General features: G+C 54.3%; 1 protein-coding gene across 6 annotated transcripts in view; it reads left to right on the forward strand.

Annotated features, from left to right (window-relative positions):
- The window catches only part of Stra6 (signaling receptor and transporter of retinol STRA6), a 111,988-nt gene extending 91,181 nt beyond the window's left edge, over window positions 1–20,807 (forward strand). For 3 of the 6 annotated variants that reach the window (XM_076576377.1, XM_076576378.1, XM_076576379.1), the window contains exons 2-19: window positions 2,302–2,430; window positions 5,800–5,866; window positions 6,142–6,227; window positions 7,271–7,410; window positions 7,736–7,759; window positions 7,946–8,112; window positions 9,677–9,799; window positions 12,116–12,183; window positions 12,384–12,463; window positions 12,660–12,721; window positions 13,984–14,146; window positions 15,750–15,825; window positions 16,569–16,702; window positions 17,611–17,728; window positions 17,813–17,914; window positions 18,677–18,840; window positions 19,264–19,419; window positions 19,983–20,807. In XM_076576377.1, the coding sequence (XP_076432492.1) occupies window positions 2,318–2,430; window positions 5,800–5,866; window positions 6,142–6,227; window positions 7,271–7,410; window positions 7,736–7,759; window positions 7,946–8,112; window positions 9,677–9,799; window positions 12,116–12,183; window positions 12,384–12,463; window positions 12,660–12,721; window positions 13,984–14,146; window positions 15,750–15,825; window positions 16,569–16,702; window positions 17,611–17,728; window positions 17,813–17,914; window positions 18,677–18,840; window positions 19,264–19,419; window positions 19,983–20,152 (2,013 nt within the window). In that variant the 5' untranslated portion in view covers window positions 2,302–2,317 and the 3' untranslated portion in view covers window positions 20,153–20,807. Of the gene's footprint in view, window positions 1–1,517; window positions 1,656–1,800; window positions 1,956–2,301; window positions 2,431–5,799; window positions 5,867–6,141; window positions 6,228–7,270; window positions 7,411–7,735; window positions 7,760–7,945; window positions 8,113–9,676; window positions 9,800–12,115; window positions 12,184–12,383; window positions 12,464–12,659; window positions 12,722–13,983; window positions 14,147–15,749; window positions 15,826–16,568; window positions 16,703–17,610; window positions 17,729–17,812; window positions 17,915–18,676; window positions 18,841–19,263; window positions 19,420–19,982 lie in introns of those variants that run through there. The other 3 variants (XM_006971508.2, XM_042281026.2, XM_076576380.1) reach the window with 3 other exon arrangements.
- The last annotated feature ends 1,743 nt before the right edge of the window (window positions 20,808–22,550 follow it).

Here is a 22,550-nt window from a genome sequence, read left to right on the forward strand (position 1 = left end):
AGGAGGCAGGGTTAAAATTGGTAGGGGCTGATTGCTCTCTATGCTGAGTGTCTGTGACCCTTGAGAGGTGGAGGGCGTGCTAGGCTGGGGCGCTGGAGCAGAGGGCGTGGCACGTAGCAACCTCATGACAGAGGTCCACGAGTATAGATGAGCTTCCGGAACAAGGAGATTGTTTCTAAAGTCTCTGTGGCCTCGAAGCCAGACATTGTCCTAAGGGAAGAAAGAGAGCAGGGAAGGAGAAGCAAGGCCCTGTCCCCGGAGCCTTCAGCAGGCCTGAGGGGCAGGTTTCCAGTGTAGGCTCCTGTGTCTGAGAAAACTGCCTCAGCACTTCTTCTGTGGGATCAGGAGAGAAGTCGGAGCCATCTCCCTGGAAGACAGGTCCTTTGGGTAGGAGGCAGAGAAGGTTCATAGGGCTCAGGCCCCCATCCAGCCTGATGGGCTTTGCTAGCAGTGCAGAGGAGAGCTTGTGAGACGGAGGCCCTGTCCGCCCTGAGCTTCCTCCTGCAGTGAACAAGCTCCTGCCTGCTCTGTCCGGGCCTGCTGACCAGCTGGTGTCCTTCAGAGCTCTACCCAAAGGTGATTCTCCTCAGGAATCCTCTTATTCCCACTCCTCTTTTTCCAAAAACAGTTGCCGTGGGGCTAATCAGGACACCCCATGGCTTTTCCCACTGCAACCCTCAGGCTCTGGGGCTGATTCAGTACATATGTTAGTTGGCTATTCTCCTGAACTGTGATCTCTCTAGTCCCAACGTCCAGAACAGTACTGGCACATAGTAGGTGGTCAGTAAGTTTCTGTTGAAAAAAAAAATAAATGAATGAATGAATGCTTTCCTTTTTAAAGGAGGGGGGCGTCAGGTGGCTCTGTAGGTAAAGATGTCTGCCACCAGGGCCCAGTGACCTGTGCTCTGTCCTCCCTAGGACCCACATGATGGAGAGAGAGAGTCAATTCCCATAAGCCATCCTTTGCCGTGGCATGTGCTGCCCCCCCCCAACTACACACCCACAAATTAAATAAACGTAATAAAAATGTTTTTAAAGCCTATCCGGGCAAAGCCATGGCTCAAATCCTTTCAGCATCCGTGCCGGGAGGAATGTGGAGGACCGCAGGGCTGGGAGCCTCGGAGTGTTGGGTCCCAGCTGAGAACAGCTCTCTCTCTCTGCTTTGTCTGCCTCTTGCTCCTCCCTACAGGCTGGGCCAGGGAAGGGAGGGGGCAGCCAGGGGTCCAGCTCCTCCGGGAGAAGAGGGAAACCCTCACCCCTTCACCGGGGCTGCGAGCGGAGCAGCAGGCAGGCAGGCAAGGTTCATCTTCTCGCAGGTCTGGTTTGAGTTTGAAGGACTCATTTCCGCCTGTGGGGGTGTTATCTTCTTGTGAAATCAAGTCGTAAGAACAAAAAGGTTTTACTAGTGTAACACGTGTGTTCTCCCTCATATACACTCAGGAGACCATGTGGATAGGTTCCTCCCCTGTCTCTGTGGCCAGCATCAGCAGGGTGTTGTCCTAAGACGCCGCGATGCTGGGCTCCGCAGAGGGGCTGTGCCTAGGGGGGAGAGCTCGGGGCAGGTGCTAGAGGTAGACATGTGCATGGTCAGCAGCCATCCATCTGTGGGGGCTCATCAAGAATTATGGTGTGTTCCCAGCACTGAGGCTGAAAAGGTAAAGGGTCTGGCCAGGGGCAAGCGGACACTGGGGGATGGTCTCAAGGGAGCCTTGGCAAGGAGGGGAGGGTTTGGGGTGGACCCCAGAGCAGGAGGGGTGGGGAACCCAGCTGTGGGGCAGACCAAGTGGAGCCGGCCACAGCCCGCCCACCCTTTCATCTCTGCAGCTCCTTCCTCCTTGGCCCCCTTTCTACTCTGTCTGTGGGTCCATCTGGGTGGGCTTGGGGCGGGGAAGGAAGGGGTCTGTGCAGGCAGTTTGCACTGGGGAAATCTTTGCAAGTGGACCAGCTGGTAGCAGGTCAGTTGGCCCACAAGGTGCTTCAGCAAGAGCCTGGAACTCTGACTCTGCCAGACCGAGCAAGATTGGGTGGGAAAAGACAAGAGGAGACTCCTGAACACCCCCCCCTCCCACCCCACCCCCGACTACCCCACCTCCCAGCCCCCGCCACCAGCCCTCCCCTGACCTGAAGTCCCAGATGGCTTTTCCCAGAGAGCTAAAAGCAAGAAAGTAACCTTTGGGATTAAGAAGAAATGTTCCTTTGTTTCTGGTTTTCTTTCTTTTAAGCCTCTTTTCACATTTGTATGCCTTTTTTTTTTTTTTTTTTTTTTTTTTCTTTTCTGTCTCTCCCTTGTCTGGGTTCAAGGAAGAAAGGTTGGAGCATGGCGTCCCAGGCAGCAGAGGATGGGAACCAGACCTCCTCCGGGGTGACAGATGATTACAGCAGCTGGTACATTGAGGAGCCTCTAGGGCCTGAGGAGGTGCAGCCAGAGGGGTAAGTGTGGCATTTGGCTCAGTCAGCCATCAGAATGGATTATGGTAGAGAGGTTGCCCAAGATGGAGGCAGAGAGACCCTGGGCAAGTATTTAAGATCGGCTCTCCCATTTATCTGATGTGTTACACTAGGTAAGTCACAGCCCCTCTGGGCTTCCGGCTGTCTCTAATACCCGAGAACAACAGTTCCTGAGCCATTATTAAGGTCTTGAGACCATCTGGCCTGTAGCCAGCTAGGATGGGGAGCAGTGTGGGTGTCACAGACCTCTCTGGTGACAGGTATATGGTTTGTACAAGCATGGGAGAGTCAGAAACCCTAGGAGGAAAACCTGGGAGTCACGGCGGAAAGCTGTGACCTTGTCTCTGGACCACTCTGAGTGGCGGTTAGGGAGTTATGGAAAGAAAGGAGGTCTGGTTCTTGCAGCAAGTGCACAGGTTAGCCCAGGAAGGGTATGCATGCAGTTCAACTCACCCTCACCCCACTGGTGTCCTGAGAATCTTGGCCTTGACCCTTCCTACCTGCTTAGTCTGGGCACCGAAGTTTTCTGTGGCATGGCACTCCTCTCCCCTAAGTCCCTCTGCCTCCATGGCACCCTGAGCTCAGCTCTCTCCTGTTGTTCCTGGCCCCTGCTCCATCTGAGGGTTTTTGAGGAGCTGGAAAGGTAAGGCGGAGAGGTGGGGGTGGGGTGAGATGGGGTGGAGGGGGAGGTACTAAGCCAGATGTGTGTACATCTGTTCCCCATTAAAATTTGAAACTGGAGAAGGAAAAATGCTCAAGTGCTTCCCCAGAGGCTAGGGCTGTGGCATGGCTCGGCTGGGGTCACCCAGCAGGAACTGGGGCCCCACCCAGACCCGAGGGAAGGAGCTGTAGTTTGGAGGACTTAGGGTTCTGGCCACTTGCAGAAGAAGTCTGTGGTCAGCAAGGCCCTCGTGACTCCCCCTCTCCCAGCCTCCCCAACTCTGCCGTGCAGGCCTAGACTAGAGGAGCAGCCTAGACTCTCCTAGGAAACCAAACTCCTAACTTGGGGTGAGGACCCAATCAGAAACGGTGTCCTTGTGAATGTCAGGGGGCAGGCTGGGCACGGGCAGGAAGCCAGGTACCTGCAACTAGTTCTGTTGTTGGGGAAATCTGTGACCAGGCTCAGAAGAAAGTGAGTGTATGGTGGGAAATGCATCTGTGTGGAGGAGGTGGGTCTGTAGAATGAAGAGGATTATTGCAATCTACTTATTTAGAAAAAAAACAAGTCTAGACACAACCCCACCTCTTTCCTCCCACCCCCCAAAGATGAGAACGGGAAACTGGCAGTACAGGGGATTCCCTAGGAGATGAACTTGGGTTCACCTCTCCCTATGTGAGTCAGACACCCCAGGGGTATGCTACATCAAAGCTTTGAAGAGTTCCAGGATGCAGACTTAGTGTGCCCCTGCACGGTAGGATGGAGCTAGGGTGGGGCCTCGGGGTCAGGATGGACTCAACCACAGACTTTTAAGCTTGAGGCCTCTGCCTTGCACAGGCGGCCTCCACAGTGCCTCCCACACCAGCTTTAACCTTGCCCTGGCCTCCCTCTGGACCAGAAAGCCGAGAGACTTGTTTAGTGCCAGCCACACTGTCTTCTCCCTGCTCAGGCTCTTTCCACACCCCAGGGCTGCCTCCTCCGTTCTTTTCCTGTGGAGATGCCACCTTCTGTCCAATTCAAGCCCCCCAACGCTGTAAAGGTCACCTTTTCATTGCGGTGATCCAATTTCAACCCTTCCAACCTTCTTCTCAGAAGTCTGGTGGAACTTCTTCTCCCCTCTACACTCTTTAGCACCTGCTTGCATCTCTCCTGAGAGGGAGTTCCTTGCCCTCTCTTTGGTAATATCTATGTTATCCTGTCTGACCAATCACACAAAGCCTGAGGCCCCCCCCCCCCCCCAGTGAACACACTAAACTAAGGTGTCAGGAACCTTATGTTCAATAAGGACCAGAGGATCCCCAGAGAGGGCCCTAAATAAGGTTTCCAGGGTCAAGGTGGCTTTTAGTTTGATGTGAGCTGCGTCCCTGTCCTGGCAAGGCTAGAAGCACTGGGCTGAGCAGAACTAGACCCGGAGAAGGGTTTAGGGACTTGAGTGGTACTCCTGAGGCCCTGAGGCTGGTCAGAGCCCTGCCCATCCCACCCATTGCGCTTGGGAGTGAGAGGCTATGAGAACCAAGCTCACACAAATAGATATCCCCTACACTCCTGTATGGCAGGCATGGTGCCTGTGGGAACAGCTTTGCCGGGGCTAGAAATGGCACAGGAAAGACCCATTTGACCCCTCCACCTCAATGATGAACCCAGGAAGTCTCCGAGAGAAAACCAGCTGGAGGGAGAAGGCCAACCCGGCAGATGGTCCCAGGGCTCTTCACACCTCTTTGCTACGCAGCCCGCAGCAGGCAGGTGCCAAGAGGGTGACCTAGCCTCCTGGCCAGGAAAGCTGAGCCATAGCAGACTCCTTTCAGTTCTACCCTTTCTCCACTCCCCACCCCAACTCCTCCCCCCCTCCCCATCCCACTCATGCCACACCCCCATCCTCCCAGGCCTCACTCACGTTGGAAACCTCCCTCTGGCTCTCAGACCCAAGCTGGGCATTCTAGAAAACTATCCCAGTCCTGGCACCCAGCCGGCCCACTTAGCCGTCTTTAATCGACAAGCTTTCTCTGCCACATGACCCAGCCATGGAAGTTGTAGCATTGGCCGTCCTCACCGAGCCCTTTATTTCCACTGGCCTCCTTCTGGGCTTAACTACCTCCAGAGCAGGACCTCTGCCAGCCCCCAGGGAGCCTCTGTGGTGATCAGGGAAAGGGACACTTCTTTTAGTGTGTTCAGCTCAGCGGGCACAGGGCACGGAGAACTGGATTTCTGATTTATGCCCTTGCGTAGTAACACAACCTGTTTTGCTGTACACCCAAGCTTTTAATGAGACGGAATGGGGAAGGAGAAAGGACCCTTCGAGTCCTAGATCAGTCAGGCATCAGAAGCAAATCAGACAGGATTAAACGCTAGACTGCTCCATTCAGACGGTAGGCTCCGCCTCCGTCCTGCACAGGGGTCTGTGAGGCTCTGGGCCGTCAGGAGTCCCCTAAAGATGGATGATGAGAATCCTGGAGGTTTGGGTGAACAAGAAGAGATATTCAGACCAAGCTCGCACACTCTGTGTTTTCCCAGACTCTCCTGTCTCCAACCCTATAGCATGGCACAGGACCAGCTCAACACAGGGCTAGGGGGGTCCAGACTGACCCTGAAAAGCAGAACTAGGCAGGCTGGGGGAGGGGGAGAGGGAGGGAGGTGCTGGAGAGGCCTCCTCCAACCCCAGAGCCAGCGAAACCTGTGGCTCGTTTGTTCCACAGGGTGAAGCCGCCCTGCCAGCCCAGAGTACCACCTGCCCTGCACCATGCCTGCCTGGCCTCTCTGTCAGTAAGTCCAGCCCACCTTGCCACCTGCTGCCAGTCCAGGCAGAGGGGTTTGTCTTCCCATTTGGAATGGTGATGGGGACCTAGTGCCCCCAGAACTGGAAGTACTGGTCAAGTCCAACCTCCCAGACTCCGTCATCTTTCAGCTAGTCCCCAAGATGTCACCTGAGCATGCGTTGGGTGGGTGAGGAGCATTCTGAGACCCAAAGGGACACGTCTTGGAACTCAGATCTCTGGGAAGCCTGACCCCCAAGCCTTACTTCTGCTCTCTTCTTCCAGCTCCTGGCTCTGCTCCTGCTGGCCTTGCTGGTGAAGCGTCGCAGGCTTTGGGCACGCTGTGGTCACGGCAGGCCCGGACTGCCCAGGTTGGTGCTAGGCTCTGGGAAGCCCCGCTTGAGGCTCCTCTGGGAGGGTGGGTGACATTTTAGATGCTTTAAAGCCGGTTCTAACTTCAGAAACACCCCTGTCTCTCTCAGCCTAGAGCCCTCCCGACCCAGCGTCCTTGGCTTAGGCAGGCAGGTATAATAGGAGGAGACAGAGGAGCTGCTCCATCCATCAGTCTGAGTGTTCAGGAGATGGGGAGAAGGGAAGGGAAATGGAGGTCCTGGTAGGCAGCCCTCAGGCTTAGAGTGGCCTAGAGTGGCCCATCCCCCCCTGAGGTTATCCCAGTCTGTTCCCTGGAGAACATCCTGGGATTATGATTTGGGAGCGATTGCCCGGCAGCCCCTGCGGCTGCCACTTTCCTTTTCCTTGAGCCGTGTAACTCACTTCAGAGAGTGAGGCGAGAGGGGCCATTCTGAGGACACAGGACTGGGCTGGCTGAAGAAGGAGACAGCAAAAGTTAGGGAAGGTGGCCGGCGCTAGTCCTCTGGGAATTGGGACCTTCCGTGGAAGCAGCCTGAGATGTCTGGGGCAGGGGGACATCTGCTTTGCTGGCGAGTAGAAGGAAGGAGGATAGAGCTCTTAGAGGACCAGGGCGAGCCAGAGCAGAGATGCAGAGACCAAACGCCCGAGACTGTCGTGCCCGCTGCCTGCCCTCTGCCCTGGTCCACACCCAGTCCAAGGAGGCGGTCGTTGCACAAGGATGTTATGACTCCCTGTGTTCTCTGAAGGCCTGCCAGCCCAGACAGACAGATCTACTCCCGTGGAGGCGGCTGTTTCCTGGAGCTCCTCTGGTGGGCGGAGCACCGAAAGCCTGTTCCCACCCGCCTTTTGCCTCAGGGCCCGGCTCAGGATGGGTGCTAGGCCCACCACAAACATGCTGGCAGTGAATGAAGGAGCGGTGAAGAGAGACCTCCCGTCTCCCCTTTGGGTGGTAGACTAAGTCACAGTTTAGGGAGCATAGTGTGGAGGGGACAAAGGTGGGGGACTGAGTGCTTTCCCTGTATCCCTTCCCTGTCTATGGCAGCCCTGTGGATTTCTTGGCCGGGCACCGGTCCTGGACAGTGCCCACTGCCGTCTTTGTGGTCCTCTTCAGCAGTCTGTGCCTGTTGCTCCCCAGTGAGGACCCACTGCCTTTCCTGAGCCTCAAGACAGCATCCAGCCCAGGTATCTTGTGCAAGGGACCCGGGGGCTGGCCTGATGGGACAAGGCAGGGTGGGATCCTGGTTTATTAAGGTTGGCTGGGGAGGTGACGGCAACAGGAACATCTGCCAGTCGGGGGTCCTCTGGCCGCAGAATGACCTCTTTAGATCAACAGCCTCCACAAAGGGTGGGAAATATTAATAGCTCTAGTTTACAGTAGCGAGAACTAAGGGTCAGAGAAGAAAGCAGTGATAAGATAGTACTTAGTTTGCTGAGTACTTACTCAGGCACCGTGCTAAGCACTTCCCGGTTTGCCTTTGCTAAAACACTGGCTCTTTCCTTTCCACAGACGGGGAGACGGAGACCTCAAGAGGTAACCTGGCTAAGCTCACGGCCTTTGCTCGAACTTTAGTAGAGTGAGCTCTCACCCGCTGAAGAAGCTTTGACCCACGGAGGGGCTTGGAAGAGAGACAGGAAAGAGCTTCAGGGGGGGGGGGGGGATGGTCCAGGCCCTCGGTCTTTCTCTCCATCAGTGTCTCTCATTTGTCCCACGTTCTAGGGCCCTGGAAGCTACTGGCCCTGATCTACTACCCAGTCCTTTACTACCCTCTGGCTGCCTGCGCTACGGCAGGGCACCGAGCTGCATACTTGCTGGGTACCGTGCTATCCTGGGCCCACCTTGGAGTTCAGATCTGGCAGAGAGCCGAGTGTCCTCAGGACCCCAAGGTAACGTTGACTCACAGTGGCCTAGGGCAGAAGGGTGCACCTGCTCGGCTCTTTTCACCTCTGTCCACACTCCGGGCTCCCCTCCTTCCCTCCATTATCCTCGGACTCTCATGCCCTTCAAACCATGCCTGTGCCAAGCTTGGCTGCTGTGGGGTTGAGGCCTGGGGCAGGGTTCTGGGCAGCTTTCAGCTTTAGAGGGCAGAGTGGAGGACGAGGAAGCCTACAGCACCCCTCCCCTGATTTCCGAGTCTTCCTTTGGGCAGGGAGAATAGACGAAGGAAGTGCCGAATGCGGAAATAGCCTCAGAGGCCAAAGGAGAATTCTAGAACCCCAGAACAGCTTCACTGACTACTGGCTGGGACTGTGAAGTTCCTCAGTCCAGACCCAAAGAACAGTGGTGCAAACCAACTTCAGAGCTTCATAACTTTGTTCATTTGTTCAGTCACCCATTCATTCAGTCATTCATTCAAGAAACATTTTCGGGCCTTGAAATATGCCTGTGGACAAAATAAAAAGTCCTTGGCCTTCTAGGAGCTGTCCTTCCAGAAGAAGAGACACAACACACAGCAAGGTGATGTTACCTAAAGCAAAGTGCCCAGAGAAAAGAGTCACTTGTTTGAGACTCAGTTTCCCCATCTGTCAATGGAGCTGACAACACCAATATCTCCAGGAAAGTGAAGATTAGGAAATTTTTTTAAATCCAGTCATCTTGGATCCCACCTGTAATTCCAGCTCTTGGGAAGCTGAGGCAGGAGGATCACTAGTTTGAGGCTAACTTGGGCTACATAGTGAGATATTGTCTCAAAATAGAAAACAAAGACACCAAACACCAAAGACTAAGAAGCTTTTTTGCTAAGGGACTTGGACATGGTTCACCACTTAGAGCTTGGCACACATTATGCTCTCAAGAAAAACACACTGAATTGAAAAATCAAATAAATATGGAAGGAGCCCACCCAGGGAGGTCTCACATGGGTTCTGGGCATGTACTAGACAAACTATACTAGACAAAATTAGGTCTTTGTCTAGTTTTTTTATTTATTTAACTTAAAAAAATGTGTATGAGTATTTTGTTTGCATGTATGGACACATGCATGTTTACCACATGCCTGCAGTGCCCATGGAGGCCAGAAGAGGGCACTAGATCCTCAGACCCAGAGTTGCAGATAGTTGTGAGCTGCCATGTGGGTGCTGGGAACCAAATCCGAGTCCCCTGGAAGAGCAGCCTCTTAAACACTGAGCCATCTCTCCAGCCCCCTTTTGCTCTAGTTTTTAATAGTGTGTGTCCTAATATCCTGGCAGCACAGAAAACTGGGAAATTGGGTGGCTGGTTGCAGGCTTCAAAGGAGCCCATGGGAGTATAGGGAGGGATTTTGCCACCTTCTTTGGGTTCAGTTTAAGCCATTAGGGCACAAGGTGGGAAGGTGATCCAGTCTGGAGGCCCTAGAACCAGAAGGCTTACCATGGCTCCCTGGCCATCCCCAGGGCCCTGTATGGGGTGGGAGGGTTGTGGATCTTGGGAAGAAAGCAGAAGGTAGGTCTGACTGAGTGTCTGTCTGTCCAGATCTACAAGTACTACTCTTTGCTGGCCTCCTTGCCTATGCTTCTGGGCCTCGGGTTCCTGAGTCTTTGGTACCCAGTGCAGCTGGTGCAGAGTGTCCGTTACCGGACTGGAGCAGGCTCCCAGGTAAGCAGGCTCCCAGGTAAAATGTGGACCAGGACTGCCTTCCCATGTCTATGTCCCCTGTGTTTTAAAATTTCACCTTTTTCTCTAGACATCTGTGCATGTTCCTGCCTGTGTGCGTGTGTGTGTGTGTGTGTGTGTGTGTGTGTGTGTGTGTGTGTGAGAGAGAGAGAGAGAGAGAGAGAGAGAGAGAGAGAGAGAGAGAGAGCACCCAAAGTCAGAGGACAACTGTTGTGAATTCTCTTCTTCCACTATGTGGGTCCTGGGGATCAAACCTAGGTTGTCAGGCTTGGCCACACCTTTACTCATTGCCAGCCCAGACAAAAAAAATTTTCAGAATAACTGTTTTGTGCTGTCCTCTATCCCTGTCCCCAGGCAGAGGCTGGGCCAGGTTCTTGAAGGTCCCAGGGTGCCCATAAGAGATATTCCACAAGGCTGAAGTTTTATCTGTTGGTAGAACGCTTGCCTAGCATGCATGAGGCCCTGGATTTGATCTTGAGCATCAAGTAAACTGGGCGTGGTGGCTCCCAGAACTTAGGGAGAAGAACTGGAAGTTCAAGGCCAACCTAGGATAGAAGAGATAGTGTCTTGGCTGCCTTTAACCCCACTTCTCAGGAGGCAGAGGCAGGTGGATCTCTGAGTTCGAGGCCAGCCTGGTCTACAGAGTGAGTTCCGGGACAGCCATGGCTACACAGAGAAACCCTGTCTCAAAAAACAAAGCAACCAACAACAACAACAACAAAAAAAAAAAACCCAATCTATCAAACAAACGAGAGAGAGAGAGAGAGAGAGAGAGAGAGAGAGAGAGAGAGAGAGAGAGAGAGGTTGTCTTTAAGAAAGAAAGTATTGTTGTTTGGCAGGATGGATGCTATCCATGGATCCCTCATGACAAGACAGCATTATTGAAAGATAATAAGAACTTATCAAGAAGCTTCTAAGGCCCTCCTCTGTGTCAGGTGCTGGCTGGAATTTGGGACTTCAGAATCCACTGACTTGGACCTCCTGCAGGTGGTGCCCTGAGATGGGTACCACAGCAAACCCAGACAGGGATGCATTGAGTCTGTAGCCATAGAAATGCAGATGCAGAGGTCATAAGACCTCCTAGGGAGTGGGGAGGCCAAGGTGAGGGCCCAAATGGGGTGAGTAAGGCACAGGTTAGGGGATGGGGGCATGGGCAAAGAGATGGGGGAGAATCCAGCTGTAACCTCAGCCTGGCTGAGTCTCTGTGGGCACAAGCATGAACTTGAAGAACACAGCCATACCCCACCTCACCTCCCGCCCTCCCCTGCCCCCAGCTGACCTAGGGCAGGTAGCTGAGGAGTAGGACCACCCAGGGTGGTGTGCTCCTGGGTGCATACTGTTTGGGTTACAGATGGCACTGAGCTGGAGTTGAGGAGAAATGGAGAGGAGAGGGGAAGCCTGTGGACCCAGGAGGCTTATCTGGTCCAGGAGGCCCCTGCCTCTTGGTTAGGCTCCAGATTTGCTATCCACATGTAGCAGGGCCCTAAGTGCTCACGACTTTTGCCTTCCTGGTGTTTATATTCTCTCTGCAAAGCCCGGGGTCCCCCAGAAGACACAGTGGCCTGGGTACGTGTACTTCCACCACCTCTCAGGCTTTCCCCTGCCCTGCCTCCTTTCCATGGTAAACCTCTCCTCCAAATTTTCAGAAGAATTAAACCCTTTTTGGATGTTAGTCAGAAAGATTTAAGCCACAAGAGACCCAGTCGAGCTTTGAGCTGGCCCATTCCTACCCTGGGTCCCCAGGTTGCTGTGGCAACAGATGGCCATTGCCTGTATTCTCCCACTGATCCAAGCAGAGGGTCACCCCACCTTCTCCTGGGTCTCTGTCGCTGTGCAGGCAGCTTAAGGCCTGGAATGTGGTTTAGGTAAATCCCATTACCCTGTGCTCTCTCCTGAGTAAGCAGTAGCAGGAGGGGAGCCTGGGGTAGATGCCCTAGACTGGCACCATCTTGTGTCCTAAGCAGCAAAGAGCCCATGGGGCCCAGGCTTCCCTTGGCCCCAGTCCTGTCTGGAAGAGGCCAGAAAGCCAAGAACGGACGAAGAGGGGGATCTTGGGAAGGACTTCCCAGCATTGCCGCCTCTGTTATAAAAGACCGAGTGGTATTTATTTGTGGAGAATGTAGCTTTCCAGGGTATGGCCCTTGTCCCTATGGTCATAGGTCAGTTTCCCTACAGTCCACTACCCCTGTCCTAATCAGGTGGCATTACAAAAACCTCTGGTGTCCATTCATCTATTCGGTGTCCTTGGCCAGGGCCCGCTGGTGGCAGATCTCAGCCATTCCAACACTTTCCACACAGGGGCTGCAGACCAGCTACTCCGAGAAGTATCTGAGGACCCTCCTCTGCCCGAAGAAGCTGGACAGCCGGTAAGGTCTGGGCATACCTCAGCAGGTAGGAAGATGAGGTTCTGGGAGCCAACCCTGTGTCGGGGGATGGGACTGGACGAGTGCTAGAGAGGAGGTTCCTGTCAGTGGCGTGGTGCTGGGAAAGATAGTGACCCAATCTGGATGTGGCCTTGGAGCAGAGGGCTTTTCCTGAGGCTCCACCTACCTGGATTTGTCTGCAGCTCCCACCCCATCTCCAAGCACGGCCTCCTGTCTCAGGCCTGGGCCTGCTTCCAACACTCCGTCTACACTCCACAGCCAGGTATGTGGTACGGTGGCGGTCCAGGGTTAGGCTGAGCCCTTGCCCAGAGAAGCTGGTGGGAAGGGTCAGCTCATTCCTCATATGTAGGCACAGTTGTCAGTGTCCTGGACAGGGGACACACTGGCCTGGCCTGGAAGGGACGGGGCCAGAGGCTGGGTCACATTGTTCTCCTCATGCCTTCTTCCGGTCACTGTAGGATTCCGCCTGCCCTTGAAGCTGGTGATCTCAGCCGCTCTGACAGGAACAGCCACTTACCAGGTGTGTCCTGAAGTTGCAGGGCCCTCTGTCCCCAAAACCTCATCCCCCAAACCTGGGACAGCTCAGGGCCCAATCAGATCCCCAGGTATGCCCCCTTATCCAATCAGCTGCTCTGTGCCTCCTGGAAACACTTGCCTACCCAATGGGCGGGATGCCAGTTCTCAGCAGGTTCACATAAGTTATGTTAACTCTGAAACGATTCACAAGTTTCAGAGTTAACATAAACATGGATTTCAATTGTACCTCCATTGTTTACCTCTGGGGTGACCTTGGCCAAGTTTCTCCACCTTCCTGAACCTTTTAGCTCATCTATAAAATAGAAGAAACAAAACCACTTTTCTATGTTGGGAAGATTTTGTGAGTTGCCATGTTGGATAAATCACCACCACCTTTAGCATGACTCTCAAAAACAAATAAACTACCAGGGACTAGGGCCGTAGCTTAGTTGGTAGAGTGCCTGCCTACATATATGCAGCCCTGGGCTAATCACTAGCATCATGTAAACACATGCCTGTAATCCCAGCCCTTAGGAGGTAGAGACAGGAGGTTCAGAAGTCCAAGGTCTTCCCCAGGTATAAAGCTAGTTTGAGGCCAGCTTGGACTCAAAACACAAATAAGCAACAACAGTTAAAAAAAAAAAAAAAAGGAAAAGTTTGAAATCTCTCCTCACACCTACCCCTGTGGGGTGTGTGTGTGTGTGTGTGTGTGTGTGTGTGTGTGTGTGTGTGTGCCAAAGGACAACTCCCAGGATCATTCCTTAGTTGCCATCTACCTTGTATTCTGAGCCAGGATCTCTCACTGACCTGGAGCTTGCCATGTAGGCTAGGCTGGCTGGTTAGCAAGCACCAGGGATCTGCCCGTCTCCAACTCCCCAGTGCTGGGATTATAGCAGGAGGCACCATGCCCAGCTTTTTATATGGGTTCTGGGAAGTCAAATTCAGTAAAATGAACCAGGTATTTTACTGACTGAACTATTACCCCAGCCCCAAGTTGGAAATGTTTATATTCTGAATCTCAGGTAGATAGACAAGCGGAGGCAAATGACTAGGGATAGCTGTATGGAGGCCTGTCCTCGGCCTCTTGGGCTAAAGTTATACATTCATGTCACACTCTGTATGAAGGCAGAAGGACATGTTGGGGGCAGGTGGCTGCAGCCTGGTACAGTCTCCTCTAGTAGACTAGGACACACTTCTTTAGGGTGGCAGGGGCTGATATGCACACAGCTGGTCCCCCATCCCGACCTCATAGTGGGGCTTTTCCAGGTGGCCCTGCTCCTGCTGGTGAGCATAGTGCCTACTGTGCAGAAGGTAAGGGCAGGGATCACCACAGATGTCTCCTACCTGCTGGCTGGCTTTGGGATCGTGCTCTCCGAGGACCGGCAGGAGGTGGTAGAGCTGGTGAAACATCACCTATGGGCTGTGGAAGGTGAGCTTGCCTGGTGTCCCTAAAGGCCATAAGGGGACGGGGGACAGGTTACTGGACCTGGTGATAGCCTGCCATGAACACACAGGATGCCTTTGGGCATGCCCCCTTTCTGCTCTGGGTCTCCACACCTCATCCCAAATTGGGGGCAGCTAGCTGGAGCTTCCACATCTCTACAGCCTTCGGTCCTTATCAACCTTTATTATATCTTCCTCTCCCCCAGCCCCAGTGCCTTTGACCAACTCTCTAGCTGTAGTGACAGAGAAGCCCATGGCTGTGTGACTTCAGGGTGGGAAGGGAGAAGAAGACACGTATGTGGGATGGGGGCTGGGATTTATGGGTAATCCTCTTGGCACAGACTGTACCCGGCAGAGCACCTGCCTTCTCTTCCCAAATCCTTGTCTATCTGGACTATCTCCCCCCACCCCACCCCATGTGATGAGCTTCAAGTCAGGGAACAATGTCAGCTGCCTCTTCCGTGGCTGATATGGCTTATAGTTTCCTTCCTACCCACCTCCTACCCTCTCCCGGCAGCTTTGTGGGAGACACCTGGGGAGGGGTCAGCCTCACGTTGTACAACCAGGCACAATTGATAGAATATAGGTCTCCTGCAGCCCAAGTTAGGGTTCCCTTCCACCCTGTCGTAAAGTGAGATAGTCATGACTCACGGGACCTGTACCATTGGTCCACTGGAGGAGGTTCCCTTGTCGAAATGAGCATTCTGGCTTTGGAGAAATAGCATACAATGGTTCGAGCTTAGGCTGTCAACATTGTAGATGGAGGTGTGGCTGCTTTGCATATTCTCCTGACGCTGTCCCAGGGCATGGTGGTGGTGTAGGGCAGAGATTGGGGAGCATACAGGGTTTGAGCTGTCAAGCCCTCCCTGAACAATTCCCATGAGAGACCCTGTGGGCTTGCTGTGAGGGTCTAGAGTGAGCCTGGCTGGCATGTGGGTTGAAAGCGCACCAGCTACATCTAGGAGATTCTTACACATGTATTCAGAGCTCTCTACCCACCGTTACAGAGACTGTGGACCTGACTGTCTCAGTGTCTGTGTGTGTGGTCAGGGGTGTGTGGGAGATAATTGAGAAGAAGGGCCCCACCCAGAGAAGATAGGTAACAGTCACTACCTCCTTCATTATGGTAGGCACATGGCACGACTCTCTGTGTTCTGATCAAAGCCACTACTACAAGGGCAGATGGGTTTATGGCCAGGGCCATTCTGGGAGGTGGGCCACAGCATCATGGCCACCAGTGAAGCTTGTGATTGTCACAAGGCCCTCTTGAGGGCCGGCCACATGGGCAGGAAGTGGGGAGCTGCAGGCAGATGCCAGGTAGGAATTTCTCATTGCAGGGGTCATAACAACGTAAGCAACAAAACCAAGGTGAAGGCCGGGTCTGTGGCTCAAAGCTGCCCTTTCTCTTTCTTGGCTATCACATATTACTGGGCAAGATGGGGCTGTAGAGGGTGTCAGCTCATGCTGGACCTAAGAACTGGAGCTGGGGCCCAGTGGTTTCCCCTTGGAGTGAGGTATAGGGGTCAGAGTCTGTGGAAGACCCTCTAGCCCCTGTCTTCCCCGGCTCTCTCTCTCTCTCTCTCATCCAGCATGCTACATCTCGGCTCTGGTCTTGTCCTGCTCATTAACGTTCCTGCTCCTGATCCGTTCCCTGGGGACTCACAGGTCAGTGACAGGCCCTGACACTCCAGTCTAGAGGTAGGGCAGGGGACTTGAGGGATCCCAATCCAGGGTGGAGGGAGAAGCCTCTGTAGGCCAGTTTGCCACAGAGCAACACCACCACCACCACCACCCGTTGACTGTATGTGGTGGGAGGAGAAGGTGCCCCAGGCATGTATGGTTGTCCTTGAGATCTGTGAGTCGTACATTGCCGAGAAGTCTGCCTGTGAGAAGGTGCCCTGGGAGGGCCGGTAATGAAGAATCCAGTTCCAAGGGTGGAAGAGCCTGGGGCTGAGGGACGAAGGGTACCAAAGGCAGGAGTGACCACATGAGTAAAAGCAGAGAAGTGGAAGACGAAGGGTGAGCAGGTGCCCCAGAAGGTGGAGGGGGCACTGGGGAGGTTGTTCTGAGAAATGAGCAATGCAGAGGGCTGGGCACTCAGCAGGCTTCAGCGTTCCTACCACAGAGCTGGCCCTACTTGCCCTGGCATCCGAGGCTCTCTGCCTTGCCTTTCTCCCTGGAGGCCCAGCTGGGCTCTAATTCCATCATTCCCAGTGATGGTTCAGGTTGCGCCTCCGTCTGGGGTCTCCTAAGACTACACAGACCTTACCTCCTTCGGGAGACCGTGCCCAGACTGTTAACCTCCAGGCTCCTGCAGCCCTAAGGTTCCCTGCTGATGGCCAGATGCTCGCCCTGGTTATCATTTAGAGGTACTATGTTGTTCCCTGAGGTCACTGTTTTCAACCCAGGGCCAATCTTCAAGCACTGCACCGAGGGGCTGCCCTGGACCCGGGTAACCCGCTTCAGAGTACCCATCCCTCTCGCCAAGCCATAGTCTGCTGGATGAGTTTCAGTGCCTATCAGACAGCCTTCAGCTGCCTTGGTGAGCCCCCTTCACCATGTTCCTAGAGCTGGGGCCCCGCTGGGAAGGGTGGGTACTTGGCAAGGGTTTTCCTGGGCTGGGCAGGACAAGAACATCTGGATTGGTGATGTAAGAGTCCCCCCAGAAAGGGAGCCCTTCACATGAAGGTGCACCTGGGTAATTATGGGCAAGATGGATCTGGGTCTGGATGTGGCACATTCAAGATGGTGCACAGCTGCTTCTGCAAGGGAAGGCTGGCCATAATGCACTGCCTGGGGGTGAAGAGTTCTTCGTTCCTGGGGATGCAAGCAAGGTTCCATGGACATGTGAGGGCTGCTCAGCAGTGCTACCTGGGAGAGTCTAGTCAGATGGCCCTCAAGGACTTTTCTAGACCGTGTCTCAAGTTCTCCCCTTAGACACCACGATGCACAACACACTTAAACTATGAGGGACTTGGCCTCTCCTGCAAGTCCAAAGGCTAGACCTGGCCTTGAGATCTCCCATTCTCACCCAGGGCAGGAGGGAAGGTGATGTAGGATAGGAAAAATAGTTGTATTTTCATCTTGGTCAACCTTAGACCTCCCCAGCCCATCTGTATACACCATCCCAGGTGGCTGTAGAACTTCCATAGGCACACTAAGCACCCACAGGTACTAAGCTCTAACTCACAGCATGCACATGCTCATTTAAAAGGTAATTGGTGTCCCAAAACTCAGGATCAAGTTGAGGGCAATACCATGGATTCTGAGGCTACTGGAGTCTTACAACAGCTCTCCAAGGCAGGGACTAGCATCCCTATTTTACAGAAGAATCCAAGGCTCAGGCAGTGACATGGAATGGAAGTGGCCACAGAAGCCTGCTAAAGTGCAGGGTAAGTTGGCTCCCACAGAACCTCCTGTCTGTCCCCTTGTCCCTTCTGCCCCCTACAGGGCTCCTGGTGCAGCAGGTCATCTTCTTCTTGGGGACCACCATCCTGGCCTTCCTGGTGCTCATGCCTATGCTCCATGGCAGGAACCTCTTGCTCCTCCGATCCCTGGAATCCACATGGTGAGTGAGGCAAAGACCAGGGGCTCTGGGACTTTCCAAAGGGCCCTTGAATGACACCCCTTTCCTCACCCTACCTACATACAGGCCCTTCTGGCTGACTTTGGCCTTGGCTGTAATCCTGCAGAACATCGCAGCCCGCTGGGTCTTCCTGGAGACTCACCATGGTTCCCCAGAGCTGACCAACCAGTAAGACGGCCCCTGAGTTTGTGGTTCCCTCAGGTCCCAGACGCTTCTTTCTGTAGATTTTTGCCTTCTAAAATGCCTCTTTGATGTCTGTCACAGAGCCAACCTCCTCCCAGGAGATTTTGGGGGTGATAAGAGCCCACAGCCTTGCAAACCCCAGGCCTAGGGCACGGTAGACCCACACTCTGCCACTGAGCTGTTTGCCCAGCTCTGCCAGGAGCCTTTCTTGCTTTGAGAATCACTGGTGCTCTCTTCCCCACAGACTCCTCCTCACCTTGGAGCAAGGGTATGGGAAAATCTCGGCTCCGAAGAGGAGCTGGAGTGTGTGGGTGGGGGGATAGGACAGAGGAGGAAGAAGGTGGGAACACCAGGGTCACACAGATACAGGTGGAGGGCTGAGGGGACGGCTCATTTGGTAAAGCACTTGCTGTGCCAGCATAAGGACCTGAGTTCAGCTGGCCCTCCACGCCCACAGAACGGTGGCACACGCCTGCAGGATCCTTGAGGCTTGCCGGCCAACTTAGTCTTGCCGAATCAGTGGGCTCCATGTTGAGCAAGAGAGCCTGCCTCAAAAAAACGAGGTAGAAGAGTGATAGAGGAAGACACCTGTTAGTAAACTTTGGTTTCCCTGGGAGGTACAAAAGCCCACCCAATAAATGTCAGTCGCTGGGTAACAACAGTGCCTGTGGGCATGGAGCTGTGACCCTGGCCTGGCACAGGACTCCGGGCGAGGCCTGCCTGAGCCTTTCCCCTCCCTACCCTCAGGCGCATGCTCTGCGTGGCCACTTTCCTTCTCTTCCCGATCAACACGCTGGTGGGAGCTATGGTGGCCCTCTGGCGGGTGCTTCTTTCTACCCTCTACAACACTGTTCACCTCGGCCAGATGGACCTCAGCCTGCTGCCACCCAGAGCGGCATCCCTGGATCCAGGTAAGGTCACTAGGCAGGGATGGGGGGAGGGGGGAGGGGGGGGCGCGGGAGCTGAGCTGTCCAAGGAGCTGCCCCACCTTGAGCTCTAAGCGGATCTGTGCATGTAAGCTTCTGCACTCACATGCAGCAGGTATGTGGGCATTGCCAAGGCCCTGTGGTGTAAGGCTGTGTGTGTGCACTGCCAGGGCTCCACAGGTGTGTGCAGTGTGTGTGCAGAGAAACGCCAGAGCTCCTTGGTGCAGGACAAGCTTGTGCGGCAGGGTGGGTGTGGTGTATGCTAACAAGGGTGCCAGTGCCTGTGTGCAGTGTGTGTGTGTGTGACATGCTTGGTTGGATGCCCTAGATGCCTCTTGCTGTTTCAGGGTACCTCTAATCTGCCATGGGCTCCTCATGCCTCAGCATTCTGTCCCCAACCTATCCTAGGCTATCACACATACCGAAACTTCCTGAGGGTTGAGGCCAGTCAGTCCCATCCAGCAGTCATAGCCTTCTGCACCCTGCTCCTTCACGCGCCGAGTCCTCAGCCCCGGCCCCCTCTGGCCCCTCAGGACAGCGTCAGACCAGCAGAGGAAGAAGAAGGTACTTCTTCACCTGGGCTGGGGATGTAGACTCCCAGTTTCTCGGGAAGGAGTCACAGGAGACCTCTCCAAAACAGAGAGCAGCAGGAAATCACCCCTCTTCTGTCCTTTCTGCTGTCACCCTCCTGACTGGGTCTCAGGGTAATTTTTTCTTTACTATGGACTTGCACACACATGTACCTTATGTGAGCACAGAAAATAGAATACATGTCCTGGTACTCCCCTCCTGGAGAACACCACCTCCTTCTCTGCCCAGGAGGTCTAGGGCAGGGGACATTAGGCCTGCCCTCACTCCCTCAACCCCCACCTCCTGCTGCTAGCCTGACCCTTGTAGTTCCTCCCAGACCTCATTCCCTCCCTCCTCTTCCAGCAGCAGGGTGGCAGGCTTCTGCAGCCCAGCCTTCTGCCATTCCCTAGCTGGCAGCTAGAACTCTGGCTGGGCCTGGAGGTTTCAAACCCCTCTCAGGTCTGGGGCCTGTGGAGGCTTGGCTGGGACTCACCGAAGCGCTCTCTCTCTCTCTCTCTCTCTCTCTCTCTCTCTCTCTCTCTCTCTCTCTCTCTCAGGAATGCAATTGTTACAGACCAAGGACCTGATGGCCAAGGGAACAGGACCCAAAGGCAGCCGGAGCAGGGCCCGCTGGGGCCTGGCCTATACGCTGCTACACAACCCAAGCCTGCAGGCCTTGCGGAAGGCAGCCCTGAGTGGTGCCAAGGCCAATGGCACCCAGCCCTGAGGGTGAGGAAAACCACACCACGCTGCTCTTACGTGCCTGCCGACGCGCATTCCCGTCTACCACCCTCCCATGTCAGCACTTCCCCTCCCCCAGCCGCAGCTCTGCCAGCCAGCAGATCCCTGTGGGATCAGGGGACTGGAGTCGCGGTGTCTACACCACCAGCCTCAAGAGGACTTTGGTCTGTGCTTGTCCACCAGGCTCCCAGCTAGGGCTCTAGAGAAAACAGCTGGTGGGCCCCGGTCTTGGAACTGGCAGAGCAGGGGTGGCCACGTTTAGGCCTCTCCTCCCCACACTGGCTCTGCCGTCAGCCTGCCAGGCCTCAGTGAGGGCCCTCTGGCTCCCCGCTGGTGATGAAAGGTCTGGGTATCCCCACCTCAGTCCCAGCCCTCCCACCATGAAGGTGGAGCCTGTGTGGGCTTCCTCTCTGGCCCAGCTTTCTCCTTCCTCTCTCCCTACCACCCTTTCCTACGCAGCCAAGTCAGACTCCAAGAGGCCCCACTGAGCTGCCCATTCCAAGAGCTACATATTTTTGTAGTTTTAATGCCGTTAGTTGTCATGAAAGAAGTTAGTGTACTCCCGGTAATAAATGTGCCCCCGAGGAACATTCCTCCTCACAGGGGAGGGCTCTCGGGGGAACCACTACACTGTCAGTAAATCTAATCTGAGCTTGATTTGGGGAAGTAGGGGGGCACTTGGGGTGCTGGGATGGACACTGGGTGAGGATAGAGAGAAGCCCCAGTTTTGTGTGATGATGGCTGGGGACCCTACAAGGGCCATTCCTGGGCAGTGCAGATGCTGGACTTCCAGGTTTTAAAGAATGGGCAGGAACTCTCCCAATTTAAAGAAAGGGGAGAAGAGGCTGCAGGATGGTAGAGACTCTAAGGGATGAAGAAAGACACAGAAGGGAGAGAGGTATCATCCAGAGCGGAGGAAGAGCAGGCAGGGGACCAAGGATGCAGAGGGACAGCGGAAAGGCAGACACATTGGGGTCTTGGAGGAGATGGAGGATGTATGAATCAGAGAGATGCTCTAGATGTGGTTCACCATGCCTCCCCACCCTGTTTGGGTCAGGGAACCTCAAAATCATGCCCGTTTATTCCCAACTATAGATCAAACACATACACGGGTCACACCAGAGGTACCTCCTGGCCCTCCAAACCCATGATCTGGGCTGCCCAGGGGGCCAAAGAAAGCATGCTCTAAGACCCCCTCAGCCTACTGCAAAATGTCTTTATGTGGGGTGTCAATAACCCACACAGTCACAGGAGGAAAACTCCGATTCTGCCTCTGCCCTTAACAAGGAGACAGTCACAAGAGATTATAATCTGGCTGGGTCACAGACAAGGGCTCAAAGGAAGGGGCCTTCTTCACACTGAAGATGGGGGAAGGTCCAAGGAAACAGCTTGGAGGGGGTGATGTAGAAAACTGATTCAGCCAGATGAAGATCAGGAAAAGGGTATACTCGGGAGAGGTGGGCTTAGGCTACGTAAAGATGAAGGTGGCCCAGCTTCTTCACAGGCATCGTAAGAAGACAAAGATGAGGTGGTCCACACAGGAACAGCTAGTCAGAGGGTCCATGGCTGGGAATTCATGCTAAACACTGAGGACAGTGGAAGCCACAAAAGACCAAAGCAGAGGAGTAGCTAGTTCACTTGGACACAATAGTTCCCACGTTGCTCTGCCTCAAGTGGTAAGTGAAAGGTGCTAGATGGACCTTCAGGATGCCCAGCCTCCTTAGGGGCGAGTGGAGCAGGGGGATGCTGGGCTCTAAGTCGGAACTGTCAAGTCTAGATCAGCCGGATGGACCTTTAGGCACTACCTTTTCTTGGTGTTTTTTCAGGAGATAGGATCTCATGTAGCCTGGGCTGGCCTCAAATTTGCTATGTAGTGTAAGAGTCTGGACTTCCTGACTTTGTTTCCTGAGTGCCCACCTCCTGAGTGTCCAGATGGCAGGCATGCACCACTACTTCAGCGCCTCATGCATGCCAGGCATGCACTCGGCCAACTCAGCTGCATTCCCAGCCCTCTGCCGTTTGATTCCTAACACACTTGAAACCCAGAGATGGGCAGTAACTTACCCAAAGGAACACAGCATCTAGGATATGGCTCCATCCTGGTGCTTTCCCTCAGGCGTGAGGACACTCTTGATGATGTGACTGGCTGATGGCAAACAAGGACTCAACATGAGCCACAAGTCGGAGAAAGATGAGGGAGAAAGGAGGCCTCACATGTGGACCCCAGTGTGGGGGAGGGGCTGGCCAGCTGCCAAGCTCACAGCTGCTCCTCCAGACTCCTCAACCTCCTGCCTTCATTCTGCTGAGTCCAGCAGTCCTGGGGCTGGAAAGAGGGGCAGGCCTTCCCCTGAAGGTCACTGTCCCTGTGTGCACACATCCAACCT

The sequence above is a fragment of the Peromyscus maniculatus genome, chromosome 7 (assembly GCF_049852395.1).
Source record: "Peromyscus maniculatus bairdii isolate BWxNUB_F1_BW_parent chromosome 7, HU_Pman_BW_mat_3.1, whole genome shotgun sequence".
NCBI classification, from domain to species: domain Eukaryota; kingdom Metazoa; phylum Chordata; class Mammalia; order Rodentia; family Cricetidae; genus Peromyscus; species Peromyscus maniculatus.